Source organism: Macaca fascicularis, chromosome 19 (genome assembly GCF_037993035.2).
Source record: "Macaca fascicularis isolate 582-1 chromosome 19, T2T-MFA8v1.1".
NCBI lineage: Eukaryota > Metazoa > Chordata > Mammalia > Primates > Cercopithecidae > Macaca > Macaca fascicularis.
Genome location: NC_088393.1, coordinates 35,990,433 through 36,005,551, shown reverse-complemented (window position 1 = coordinate 36,005,551; position 15,119 = coordinate 35,990,433). Strand labels below are relative to the sequence as shown.

At 38.1% G+C, this 15,119-nt stretch overlaps 1 protein-coding gene across 1 annotated transcript in view; it reads left to right on the top strand.

Annotated features, from left to right (window-relative positions):
- Positions 1 to 12,114, top strand: part of LOC135968643 (uncharacterized) — a 62,839-nt gene extending 50,725 nt beyond the window's left edge. The window contains exon 2 of the mRNA XM_065536269.2: positions 9,514 to 12,114. Coding sequence (XP_065392341.1) covers positions 9,514 to 9,558 — 45 coding nt within the window. The 3' untranslated portion in view covers positions 9,559 to 12,114. The remainder of the gene's footprint in view (positions 1 to 9,513) is intronic.
- The last annotated feature ends 3,005 nt before the right edge of the window (positions 12,115 to 15,119 follow it).

Sequence of the window (15,119 nt, the reverse complement as noted above, 5' to 3'; positions counted from 1 at the left end):
TCTTTTTTAAATTGGCTTTACTGGAACATTTTAATATGATAAATCTCAGGTTAGATTTCTTCAAACCCTTAAGCCCAAACAAAGATTTGTCTTTTCCCACAAATACCTGTATGAATATTTCCTCTCTTTTTTTAAGGACCCACGATAACTTGGGGTTTCTGGGCTGGTCAGAAAGTGATAGTCTTTATATTCCGCAGACCAGAAATTCTGTAAAGAACCTGCATAGACAAGGTATGTGGTCAGTTTTTCCAAGGAGCTTTTCTTGGCTCTATAAGTCAATTTCGGTTTCTTAAGACAGTATGAAAATATGCCCTGCCAGTCAAAGCCTTGGTAAATAGTGTCTTCAATTGTGTCCTGTACAAAAGAAAATAGATTCTTATTGAGTTTATGCAAATAACTATATTGTCATTTATTAAGAATACTAACAAACAGTTTTCAAATTTTAAAGAAATCAGGTAGAGAGGAAGAAATGTGCTTCGAATTTTACTCAAAAGAATATACTCAATTGCTAATAGCTGTAATATAGCAAAAGAAAAATGTTTTTATGGCTCTTAAATACAAAACAAAAAGAATCAACAATGTTTCTAACAAAAATAGTCAAAAAATTTATTTCAGTCTTCTGTTATTTAGTCCATGCAATTAACTCATTCCATTTGATATTGTGTTGGCAATTCTCATGAACACGTTAACTTTTAAATTAGAGTCTTGGAAGTTATATTTTTCTATTCCAACAACACAGTCTCCAAAATTATCAGAAACCTATGTTTAAGAGCACTTCTTGAAGTTCTGTAGCTGATTATAAACCACTTTTTGAAAAGGATTAAAGTAATACAATATTTGTGGATGGCAAAATCTTCGAATTGCCATTGTTAGAGATACAGTTGACAAGGAAATTTAACTATTTTGTAACACACAACAATTTAACATAATAGTTATAATTATTACTGATAACATATACTCAGACATATTAGAATTGTAGGAATCATATGATTTTGAAGCACATACAAATAAGACATTTATGTAAATGTAACCCAAAGAAAGTTAAACACCTTTGTATATTTGACAGTGCTTCCTGTTTTATTTTATTTTACCAAATAAGACAAACATGTCTTTCTTGGACTTCCAAAAAATTAGTTTCAGGCCAAAAGACTGAATTTAGAATTTGATTTTGAAGAATTTGTCAAATAACAAAGGTTTAAAACACTTAATATCACAAAATGGCATTATATGTCACTGAAAATAAGTTATTCAGTTAGCCAAAGTGATAACTCAAAGATTTCAAAAAAGCAGAAACTTCTACTCTTAACATAGAAGAGACTCATGTTCCCAAATAATAAGACCTAATAAAGACATCATTAGGCCAGTGGGTCTGTCTGTCTCTCTCCCTATTCCTGATTTTTTCTTCTTTTTTCACTCAAAGGGCATGCAAAAATCTTTTACTATTTCTTAATATTACAGAAACATTTTGTTCAAAAGAGAATACTGAATTTTACCTTCATATAATGTATTACTAATATTTAAGCTAGTATAAATAAACCTTATGAACATATCTATCTAATTTTAATCAGCTTGATGGTAAGATATAACTTCCATAAATCTTTTATAAGCTTTTATTACTTTTTTAGTCAAGGATAAGATTAGCACCTCACGGAAACCTTGCTATTCCAACACAGGGACCTAGATGCTGACCTTGCATCAATGTGCTTTTCATAATAACGTTTAATTTACAGAGAAACTCTGAACTAATTTTCTCTCTCAAGATAAGCCCCTATAATCTCATGTGCCCACCTCTTTCATAGTAGTCCCTGGGCTGAGAAAGATTGAATAAGTTTAATTTCTGGCCCTGTGTCTCACAAATGCATTTTAAATGTTCAAGATTTAGCAGGAATTGGTGCTTTTTCAAGACCCAGGAGTCAAAGTCCTGTAACTTAACCACACAAGGATTTTAAAATCAATACAGAATGTTATATAGATATATTTCTTAAGCAAATAAAAAATTTAATAATGATGATATAGGAATTATCTCAATAAAACATAAGATCTGTTTCTTAGACCAGTTACCAAAAGTCAAAGAAAGACCCTCTGTAGTGATGGCTTCCCCTTATGGGAAGCCCATTCAGATCACCTGGAAGTCAAACCTGATGGAAAGAATACTCAAATTACTCGGATTCATAAGTCAAGTTTTCCTTTTCATGAAACAATTCAGACATACTAAGAAAAACCAAGAGTGCAGAATCAAGTTATACTGGAGGAAACCTTTGCCTTTGAGACCTTCGAGATAAAATATTTTAGCATCAGGCTTCAACAGCATTTAGAGTTATAGGAAAAAAAGTTACAAACACTGATGAAAAAGTTACAAAGAGAAAGTTATCCTCTCAGGCCTTCTCAAGAGGACAGAAAGCTGAAAGCAGTAAGACACAACAAAAGTTGAACATCTCTGAGTTAAAAATCAAAACTTTCTATAATATTAAGAGCAAATCAATACCTTAAGGTCTAACACAGGGGATCAAAACTTGGAAAGAGTGCTATAAGTAATTTCAAAATTATTCTTTTATTCAATAATAACACACTTTTTGGTTTTTTTTCAACTTTTATTTTAGGTTCAGGGGATATGTGTGCAGGTTTGTTACATGAATAAATTGTGTGCCCCTGAGGTATGGGGTATGAATAATACCATCATCCAGTTAGTGAGCATAGTACCTGACGGGTCGTTTTTAAAAGTGCCCCCCATCTAACCCTCTCTCTTCTTGTAGCAACCAGTATCTGTTGTTCCCATCTTTATGTCCATGTATACTCAATGTTTAGATCCCACTTATAAGTGAAAACGTGGTATTTGGTTTTCTCTTTCTACACTGTTTCACTAAGGATAATGGCCTCCAACTGCCTCCATGTAGCTGCAAAGGACATGATTTCATTATTTTCTATGGCTTTGTTGTATCACATGGTATATATTTAGCACATTTTCTTTATCCAGTCCGCTATTAATGGGCGCCTTGGTTGATTCCCTGTCTCTGCTATGGTGAATGCTGGTGTGGACATGCATTCTGGTGGAAGAGTTTATGTTGCTTTGGGCATATACCCAACAAGGAGATTGCTGGGTTGACTGGATGAAATTATCTACTGAAACAAAAGAGACATAAAAGAAGTGAGGCCATCCCTGAATAACACTAACATTTATGAGTCTGGGAGGCTCTGAGCTTTTCTTACTTTTTCTTTTTAAAAATACTTTTTTTTAGAGCAGTTTTAGTTTACAGCGAAATTAAGTGGAGAGTACAGAGAGTTCCCTTGTATTAATACTGTCCTCCCCAGCCTACCTCATTATCAACATTGTCTGCCAGAGTGGTACATTTCTTACAACTGAGCCTACATTGCCACATCATTATCACCTGAAGTTTATAATTTTTTTTTTAATGTTTTAAGTTCTAGGGTACATGTGCATAATGTGCAGGTTTGTTACATATGTATACATGTGCCATGTTGGTGTGCTGCACCCATTAACTCGTCATTTACATTAGGTATATCTCCTAATGCTATCCTTCCCCCCTACCTCCTCCCCACAATAGGACCCTGTGTGTGATGCTTCCCTTCCGGTGTCCAAGTGATCTCATTGTTCAATTCCCACCTATGAGTGAGAATATGCGGTATTTGGTTTTCTGTTCTTGTGACAGTTTGCTGAGAATGATGGTTTCCAGCTGCATCCATGTCCCTACAAAGGACACAAACTCATCCTTTTTGATGACTGCATAGTATTCCATGGTGTATATGTGCCACATTTTCTTAATCCAGTCTGTCACTGATGGACATTTGGGTTGATTACAAGTCTTTGCTATTATGAATAGTGCTGCAGTAAACATACGTGTGCATGTATCTTTATAGCAGCATGATTTATAATCCTTTGGGTATATCCCCAGTAATGGGATGGCTGGGTCAAATGGTATTTCTAGTTCTAGATCCTTAAGGAATCGCCACACTGTTTTCCACAATGGTTGAACTAGTTTACAGTCCCACCAACAGTGTAAAAGTGTTCCTATTTCTCCACATCCTCTCCAGCACCTGTTGTTTCCTGACTTTTTAATGATTGCCATTCTAACTAGTGTGAGATGGTATCTCATTGTGGTTTTGATTTGCATTTCTCTGATGGCCAGTGATGATGAGCATTTTTTCATGTGTCTGTTGGCTGTATGAATGTCTTCTTTTGAGAAGTATCTGTTCATATCCTTTGCCTACTTTTTGATGGGGTTGTTTTTTTCTTGTAAATTTGATTGAGTTCTTTATAGGTTCTGGATATTAGCCCTTTGTCAGATGAGTAGATTGCAAAAATGTTCTCCCATTCTGTAGGTTGCCTGTTCACTCTGATGGTAGTTTCTTTTGCTGTGCAGAAGCTCTTTAGTTTAATTAGATCCCATTTGTCAATTTTGGCTTTTGTTGCCATTGCTTTTGGTGTTTTAGACATGAAGTCCTTGCCCATGCCTATGTCCTGAATGGTATTACCTAGGTTTTCTTCTAGGGTTTTTGTGGTTTTAGGTCTAACATTTAAGTCTCAAATCCATCTTGAATTAATTTTCATATAAGGAGTAAGGAAAGGATCCAGTTTCAGCTTTCTACTTATGGCTAGCCAATTTTCCCAGCACCATTTATTAAATAGGGAATCCTTTCCCCTAAAGTTTATAATTTATTTTAGGGTTCAGTCTTGATGTTGCACATTCTGTAGGTTTTGACAAAGGTATACTGTAATGATATGTATCCAGTATTATAGCCTCATACAAAAAATTATACTACTCTAAAAATCCTCTTTACTCTGCCTATTCATCCCACTCTCTCCCCATAACTCTCAGCAACCACTGATCTTTTTACTGTCTCCATAGTTTTACCTTTTCCAGAATGACATATAGTTGGAATTCTACAGTAGGCACACTCCATGATTCTATGTATGTGAAACCTAGTAAAGATAAATTTATAATGATAGCAGATCAATGTTTACCAGGGGCTGGAAACAAAAGATTTTAGGAGAAGGTGGTTGACTGGGAAGTGACTCAAGGGACTCTTTTGGGATGATTAAAATATTTTATATCTTTCTTGTGGTGATGATTGTACAATTGCATATGTTTGTCGAAACTTTTAAAGTGTATTCTTAAAGTGGCTGCATTTTATTTATGTAAATTATAAAAATAAAGTCGATGTTAAAAAATAATACAGAGTTTTCTGCTCACTTTGCATTGTTTCCTCCAGTTGTAACATTTGAAAAAACTATAGTATAATATAGTACACATTAATATATACTATATATAATATACTATAATACAGTATAACAGATAGTATGTTATAGCATAGTGTTATGCTGCCAAAGATACAGAGAAACTGGATTACTCAAACATTGCTGCTGGAAATGTAAAATGGTACAACTACACTGAAAAGCAGTTTGTCACTTTCTTAAAAACAAATAAAACATGTAACTACCATGTGACCCACAACTGTACTCCTGGGCATTTATCCCTGAGACATGAAAATTATGTTCATTATACACTATAATATAGTATAATATAGTATCTATTATACCAGGATATTGACATTGATATAATCTACTGACCATAATCCAATTTTCCCTAATTTTGCTGTGCTCATCATGTGTGTGGATTAAGTATTATATTATTTTAGAATTTGTATAAGTTCATGTCTTCAACACTACTGGTCAGTTCCAGCATCACAAGGATCCCTTATGTTGTAATTTCATAACTACACCCTCCTTCTTCTTGTTCTTATCTACTCCCACCTCTTCCTCCCACTCTGGCTACCAGTAATTAGTCTTGTATTTCTAAAATTTTGTCATTTCAAAAATGTCATATAAATGGAATTGTACAGTATGTAACCTTTTAGAAATGGCTTTTTCACTCAGCAAAATTCACTGGAGAATCGCGCAGTTTGTTATGTATATCAATCGTTTGCTCCTCTTAATTGCTGAGTATGGTGTGATGATCAATTTTAAGTGTCAATATGATTAAGCCATAGTACCCTGTTATTTAATTAAACACAATATAGGTGTTGCTGTGAATGTATTTTGTAGACATGGTTAACATCTAAAATCAGTTGATTTTAAGTAAAAGACATTACTCTCAATAATGTAGTGGGCCTCATATAAATAGTTAAAGGCCTTAATAGAAAAGACTGGTTTTTCCAAAGAAAAAGAAATTTTGCTTCAAGACTTCAGCATCCACTCCTACCTGAATTTTCAGTCTGCCTGTTTGGTCTACAAAATTTAAAAATGCCAGCCCCTACAATTGTGTGAGCCAATTTCTAAAAATTTTCCCCTTCTCTCTCTCTAGAGCTCTCTCTCTCTCTCTCTCTGTCTCTCCCCCACCCCCTCATATATAATCTTATACTAATCCTCTTTCTCTGGAGAAGTTTAATTTATACACATGGCTTGAAGGCATCACAATTTGTCTGACAGTTCACCTATTGAAGGATGTCTGGGTTGTTTCCAGTTTGGGGCTATTATGACTAATGTTGTTATAAACATTAGCATACAGGTGATTGTATAAACATAATTTTCATTTCTCAGGGATAAACGCCCAGGAATACAGTGATGTGTCATATGGTACTTACAGGTTTCATCTTTTTTTTTTTAGAAAGTGCCAAACTATTTTTCAGAGTGTTTGTACCATTTTACATTTCACCAGCAATGTTTGAGTGCTCCAGTTTCTCTGTATCCTTAGAAGCATTATGCTACTTCTATTAATTTTTATTCTAATCATTCTGATATGTGTGTAGTAATATCATTATTTATTTATTTATTTATTTGAGATAGAATCTCGCTGTGTCACCAAGACTGGAGTGCAGTGGCGCAATCTCTGCTCACTGCAACCTCTGCCTCCCGGGTTCAAGTGATTCTCCTGCCTCAGCCTCCTGAGTAGCTGGGATTACCGGCATGCACCACAAAATGCCCAGCTAATTTTTTTGTATTTTTATTAGAGACAGGGTTTCCCTCATGTTGGCTAGGCTGGTCTCGAACTCCTGACCTCAGGTGATCCACCAGCCTCGGCCTCCCAAAGTGCTGGGATTACAGGCATGAGCCATCAGGTTTCATTTGTCATTTCCCTTATAGTTAATGAAGTTGAACATTTTTCATGTACTTATTTGGCATCTTTATATCCTCTTCAGTGAAATGTCTATTTGTGTTTTTTGCCTATTTTGTCTTTCATTGTTTGCTGTTTTCAGAGTTTTGTGAGTGCTTTATGTACTTTAGATAGTTGTCTTTGAGGGGTCACCACTCTGACTTGTCTGAACTCCATGTCTCCCACACCTGTGTGAGTTGTGGTCATTGTTTAACTCTTGGCTCAGCCCATGCAGTTTCACCCTAGTAACATGTGGCTCAGTATTCAGAATCAGACTAGAGTGGCAACCTTCTAAAGATTTCTCAAGCTCTTTTTGAAATCAGCTCTTTCTCCTGACACTTCTTTTTAAAAATTCCAGCCACTTCTGTCTCTCCAAACTCTGATCTCTCTTTCCCTAATTTGGTGAAATGCTGTGCTCTGTTCAAATTCCCCCTTCCAGTTCTGCAGTCCAGAGACGCCTGCAGGCAGAAAGCCAGGGGGATTACAGGACTCACAACTTTTGTTTGTCTTCTCTTAGGGATCACAGCCCTGCCGTGACCATTGTTTAAAAACTGTTGTTTCATATATTTTGTCTGGTTTTCTAGTTGCTTATAGTGGGAAGGTAAATTTAACTTCAGTTCCTCATCATAGCTAGAAGCAGACACGCTGACCTGCATTCTCTCCATAGGCCTGATAAAAACATAAACACTGGGCCATGCAGGGCGGGTGGTGCCTGAGTCTTGGACTGAGAGGGCAGATCATTGGGCATTGGCACTTCTCTTAACTTCCTTAAGAATTTTTCAGTTGTATCCTAGACTAGTTTCCTAGGATACATACATTCAGACATATGCAATTAAACACTTGACCTGCTTGTACGGGTTTGCAAAGACTAGAATATGAGCACTAGTTTTACGTGATGTGTACATACAAATTTTACATATAGTGCTTTACAAAGTGTGCAAGATTTATTTTATTTTGAAAGTTTAAGCTGCCCTCTAGTGGAAAATACATGTCAAGATTTGGGCCTGGCTTTTCTTTGGTTTTGTTTTAATCATCTGGGAGCCCCAGATACTCAAATCAGTAGCAGTGAGCTAGTATCTCTTCTCTCCCTGAAGCCGATGGGTGTTGTGGGCTACCTTTCTTTCTTATGGAAAGTGCTCAGGCCCACCCCGGGCCCAAGTGGAGCTCCATACAGCTGCAGATAGAGAGACAAGCCTTACCCCAATGGGACCCCTCCTACAATCAGGGGCCCTCTCTCCCTTTCTCTGCTGTTCAGAATATGTGCTGTCTGTCTGGTCCATATCTGCTCTCTGAAATCCATTCACATGAATGTCCAATAATGACTTACAGTAGTACGTGTCTCCCAGGGAATCAAAGCCCTTAGCCATGCTGTTAGTTACCACCCGAAAGGCTGCTTCTGTTCTTAGGGAAGATGTTGAGATGATTTGCAGGCAAAGGAGGGTCACCAACACAATCAGCCTTCACTGACCCTGACTCGGGTAATGACATCAATGTTGAATCTGCTTCCTAGAAGCATCTGGGCAGAAGCAGCCAGCATGGTCCCAGCCCTGGCTGCTGGACTCTAAACCCAAGTTATTCGGCTAATGACATTGTATTATTATACATAAAAAGAACTGTAGGCAAACCACTATCTGAATGGCCCACTAGGGGTTAGAGACCATGTTGGTGATGAAAAGAGAATGCAAAGGAAGGGAGGGAGGGAGGGAGGGAAGGAAGGAAGGAAGGAAGGAAGCAAAGAAGGAAGGAAGGAAGGAAGGAAGGAAGGAGGGAGGGAAATAAAACAAGCAGTAAATTAGAGAATCTGGTAATGATGAAGATGGCAGATGAGAGATTGCACATGCCACAGCCACAGGGAAATAGAAAAATAGTGCTTAAAGATCAACTCTGTGAACTTTTACTCAAGAAGGAAGACAGGAATTCAGACTAGTGAAAGACACACCAGACTCTGGGGAGGGAAAGATGCACAAGCAGCTTCCATGACAGCATTTGGCTGATCAGTGAGTGAAGCCCTTGTCTGCAAGGGCGGCAGCCTGTCTCCCTCTGTGTCTCACCCTTCTGCTAGGGGTCTGTGCAACCCAGACCAAGACAGAGCACCACTTTTTTTCCCAAGCCCTGGAGGTAGCTTGGGGGAGGCTGAGAGATGGAGGGAAGACACTGGGAAAAGCTGCTGGCATTTTCCCAGACTTGGGACTGAGAGGGTGACACCATTTTTAATCTGGGCGCATACCAAGGCAGTCACTGTGTGGCAACTTGGCAATAGTGTCTTCTGCAAACATTTTAGTCTCAGGCCAGAGAGTGAAGCATTTGCCCTGGAGCAGGGGAAGGGCCCCCACAGCCAGAATGGAGTGGTGAGTGTGGAGAGCACCCCAGGAGCAGCCAGTGAAATTAGATTCTCTTGTTACAGGGCTGCCACGGGAGGAGAAGTGCTGAAGAAGAGGTTTCTCCTTAGCAGTAGGATTTGCAGCCAAGAACAGTTTTACAATCTGGAACCAGTCAGTGTGTGTCCTTGCTGGGTGCCCCAGCTTGCTCCCTTGATCAGCTGCTGAAGCGTGACCCACCAACTTTGAGGAGTGGAAGGGAGGCACCCCTCCCCCTCCCCGCCTGCACCGCTGTCCTGGAGACCTAACCCTTGGTGAGGACTGCCTTTGAGGGAAGTAAGAACACAGCCTGTCAGAGCTTCTCTTGGGTCAAAGGAAATGCAAGCGCAGTGCCAACCACTGGAGGGGCCAACACCAAAGCCTACAAACAAACATGGAGAGGAGGTCGTTTAATTGCCCCTGTCTCTCCCCAGTGCACTGCTGTGGATGCAGCCACAGATCTTCCTCTTGGGTCCCGTGAAGTGTGGGCTGAAAGAGGCAGTTCTCGAGCTTCTCAAGGGCTTCTACTTCTGCTGAAGAACAGCAGTACTCGGGGAGGGTGCTCTTGTATTTCTCTATTGCCTCCACCCTTGCTGAGGGTGAGCACAGGCAAAGTGAGACCCTCATGCTGGCTCCTTACCCTGAGGTGCCATCAACTTTACTGCAGTCTGAATTATAGCACCAAATGAAAACACATTGCTACACCAAGCAGTTTCCGAGAAAGCCACCATACGACTCTGTCTGCAACCAAGGAACCCAGGCCCTCTGAAAGCTCTCAGATATGAAGTCAATTGATCACACACAGCATAAACCACAGTCAAATCCTCAAAGGAAAAAATGATAAGAAATCAAAACGCCCCATCTAAATGATAGCACATTTGAAAAATAAAGCGTCAACTTTCTCAGATGAGAAACAATCAGCACAAGAACTCCAGTAATACAAAAAGCCAGAGTGTTTTGTCACCTCCAAAGTATCTTACTAGCTCCCAAGAAATGGATTCTAACCAGAAAGAAATGTCTGAAATGACAGAAATATAATTCAGAGTATGAGTGGCAAAGAAACTCAACAAGATCTAAGAGAAAATTGAAATCCAACACAAAGGAAACAGAAAAGTGATTCAAGATTTGAAAGACAACGTAGTTATGTTATGAAATAAACAGAACTTCTGGAATTGAAAATTTTAAAAATTCACTACAGGAATTTCAAACTATATTGGAAACCTTAGCAACAGAATAGACCAAGCAGATGAAAGAATCTCAGAGTTCAAAGATTGTTTCTTTAAATCAACACAGACAAAAATAAAGAAAAAAAAATTAACGAACAAAGCTTTTGAGAAACATGAGATTATGTAAAGCAATAAAAATTTATGACATATTGGCACTCTTGAGAGAGAAGAAGAGAAAGTAAGCAACTTGGAAAATATATTTGAGAATATAATTCAGGAAAGTTTCCCCAACTTTTCTATAGAGGTCAACATGCAGATATTAGAAATCCAGAGAACTCCTGCAAGATACTATAAAAGACACCTATCCCCAAGGCATATAGACTATCCAAGGTCAGTGTGAAAGAAAAAAATCTTAAAGTCAGCTAAAGAAAAGGGTCATGTTAACTATGAAGGGAAACCCAGCAGATGAACAGCAGACTTCTCAGCAAAAACCTTAAAAGCCAGAATAGATTGAGACCCATATTTAGAATCCTTAAAGAAAAGAAATGCCAGCCAAGAATTTTATATGCCAACAAACTAAGCTTCATAAAGCAGAAATAAAGTCTTTCCCAGACAAGCAATAGCTAAGGGAATCTATGACCACCAGACAAGGCTTACAAGAGATGCTTAAGGAAGTTCTAAACATGGAAATAAAAGAACGATACTCACTACCAATCAAACAAACAACAAAAACAAATAAAAACAGCTTCTCACCAAAAAAAGCCCTGGACTACAGCTGAATTCTACCTGACACATAAAAGACAGCTAGTACCAATCACACTGAAACTATTCAAACAAAATTGAAGAGGAGGGATTCTTTCCTAAAACATTCCATGAAACCAGTATCATCTTGATACCAAAATCTGGCAAAGACACAACCAAAAAATAAAACTACACACCAATATCCCTGATGAACATACATTCAAAAATCCTTAACAAAATACTAGCAAACTAAATCTAGCAACACATCAGAAACTTAGTTCACACATGATCAAATGGGCTTTACTTCTGGAATGCAAGATTAGTTTAACATATGCAAATTAACAAATGTGATTAAACCTATAAACAGAAATAAAAACAAAAACTACAGGATTATCTAATAGATGCAGGAAAAGCATTCGATAAAATTCAGCATTTGTTTATGATAAAAACCCTCAAATAACTAGGCATAAAAGTAATATGTATCAAAATAATAAGAGCCATCTATGATAAAGCAACAGCCAACATCATATTGAATGGCCAAAAGCTGGGCCATTTCCCCTAGGAACTGGAACACAACAGGGATATTCAGTTTCACCACTTTTATTCAGCACAGTACTTGATGTCCTAGCCAGAGCAATAAGGAAAGAGAAAGAAGTAAAAGGCATTAAAATAGGAAAAGAAGTAGTCATGTTCTCTCTCTTTACTGATGATATAATCCTGTACCTAAAAAAAAAAAACAAAGACTCCACCAAAAGATCTCTAGACTCAATGAATGACTTCAGTAAAGTTTCAGGATACAAAATCAACATACAAACGTCAGTAGCATTTCTATACACTAATAATGTTCAAGCCGATTACCAAGTAAAGACTGAAATCTTATTTACAATAGCCACAAAAAAATAAAATACCTAGGAATATATCTAACCAAGAAAGTGAAAGATCTCTACAAGGAGAATTACGAAACATTGCTGAAAGAAAGTATAAATGACACAAACAAATGGAAAACATTCCATACTCATGGATTGGAAAAATTAGTATCATTAAAATAGCCATACTTCCCAAAGCAGCCTACAAATTCAATGCTATTCCTATCAAATTACCAACTTCACTTTCCACAAAACTAGGAAAAACTATTCTAAATTTCATGTGGAACCAAAGTACCTGAGTACTCAAAGCAATCCTAAGCAAAAAGAACAAGGCCAGAGGCATTGCATCACCTGATTTCAAACTACTGCAAGGCTACAGTAATCAAAAATGTATGTTACTGATACTAAATCGATGCATAGACTAATGAAACAGAATAGAGAATTCAGAAATAAAGATGCACACCTACAATCAACTGATCTTCAACAAAGGTAACAACGACAATAGCAACAACAAAGTAATGGGTAGAGATACCTTATTCAATATATGATGCTGGGAAAACTGTCTGACTATAGGCAGAAGAATGAAACTAGACCTCTATCTATTGCCACATATAACAATGAGCTAAAGATGTATTAAAGACTAAATGTAAGATCTCAAACTATAACATTCCTAGAGAAAACTTTTGAAAAACACTCTCTGGACATTGGCCTGGGCAAAGAAATTATGACTAAGTCCTCAAAAGCAAATGTAACAAAAACGAAAATGGACAGTTGGGACCTAATTAAATTAAAGAGTTTCTGCACAGCAAAATAAACTATTAACCGAAAATACAGAATGCCAAAAATATTTGTAAACTATGCATCCAACAAAGGACTAGTATCCAGTATCTATAAGGAACTTAAATGAATCAGCAACAACAAATACCACCCCATTGAAAAGTGAGCAAAGGACGTGAACACAAACAGACAGTTCTCAAAAGAAGACATACATGTAGCCAACAAGCCTATGAAAAAAGTGCTCAGTATTACTAATCATCAGAAAAATGCAAATCAAAATCACCATGAGAGACCATCTCATTCCAATCAAAATGCTATTAATTAAAAAGTCACAAAATAACAGATGTTGACATGGTTGCAAAAAAAAAAAAAAGAGAGAGAGAGAACACTTGTCCACTGTTGGTAGAAATGTTTGTTTAGCCATTTTGGGAAACAGTTTAGAGATTTCTCAAAGGACTAAACATAAAACAATTATTCAACACAGCAGTCCTATTATTGGGTATATACCCAAAGGAAAAGAAATCATTCTACCTAAGACACCTGCACTCATGTGTTCATTGCAGCACTGTTCACAATAGGAAAGACATGGAATCAGCCTAGGTGCCTATCAGTGGCAGACTGGATAAAGAAAATGTACCACATATATGCTATGGAATACTACACAGCAATAAAAAAGAATGAACTCATCCCCTTTGCAGCGGTATGAATGCAACTGGAGGCCATTATCCTACGCAAACTAATGCAGAAATAGAAATGCATATATTGCATGTTCTCACTTGTAAGTGGGAGCTAAACACTGGGTTTACATGGACATAAAGATGAGAACAGTAGACCCTGGTGACTCCAAAAAGTGGAAGAAATGGAAGAGGGCAAAGGCTGAAAAACTACCTATTGGGTACTGATATGGTTTGGCTCTGTGTCCCCATCCAAATCTCATATGGAATTGTAATCTCCACGTGTCAAGAGACGGACCTGGTGGGAGGTGATTGGATCATAGGGGCAGATTTCCCTTTTGCTGTTGTCATGATAGTGTGTCCTCACGAGATCTGGTTGTTTAAAAGTATTTGCTTCTCCTGCTTCTGCTTCTGCTTCTGCTTCTGCTGCTGCTGCTTCTGCTGCTGCTGCTGCTTCTTTCTTCTTCTTCTTTCTCCTTCTCCTTTTCCTTTTTCCCCTCTCTCTCTTTCTCTCTGTCTCTCCTGCCACCATGTAAGATGTGATTTGCTTCCCCTTCGCCTTCCTCCATGATTGTAAGTTTCCTGAGGCCTCCCCAGTCATGTGGAACTGTGAGTCAAGTAAACTTCTTTTCTTTAAAAATTACCCAGTCTCAAGTGGTTATTTATAGCAGTGTGAAAATGGAAATATACAGGTACTCTGTTCACTATTTGGGTGTTAGGATCAATAGAAACCCAAACCTCAGCATCATGTAATATGTCCTTGCAAGTATCCCACATCTGTACCCTTGAATATAAAATTTAAAAGATAAAGGACACACACACACACAGAAAGAAACAGTATTAATTTAGTTTTTCCCTTTACTAAATTGGTCCTAGTGGTAGGTGCCTGCAACGCAATGAGGAACATGACACATTTCTTGCCTTCAAAGAGTGCACAGCCTCTGTGACAATGCACCATGCAGACTAGGTCTTAGATGTCTCAAACTAGTGGTCTGCAGATAGGTTTTATTTGGCAGGGATACTGTTTGAATTTTTAAAAACTAGATGTTAACGTTTTAATACGGAAATTGTCTGATTACATTTAGCTTTATGGCTTCTCTTGGAAGGCCCACGTGGCAACACTGGCTCATCTCCTGCCCACTGGAGAAACAGCAGCACTCACTTCTCTGCTTTGTGTCTTTGGTCTAGACTTTGGATAGTTTGAGACCTCTAGACCAGAAGCAGCAAGAGGGGAGCAGTCAATTCTGAAGGGCTGGGGCAGGTGGAGGCTTGAGTGTGACTTCCTATATGCTGCCCCAGCAACCCTAGGGGACATGGTGGCAGCCCACACAGGCTGTGGTTGGGGAGTGGGATGTGGTGAGAGACATCTGAACTGGAAGATGGGCTGTGCTTAGGTGTGGCTTTGCAGCATAGTGGAGGTGGAGGTGGA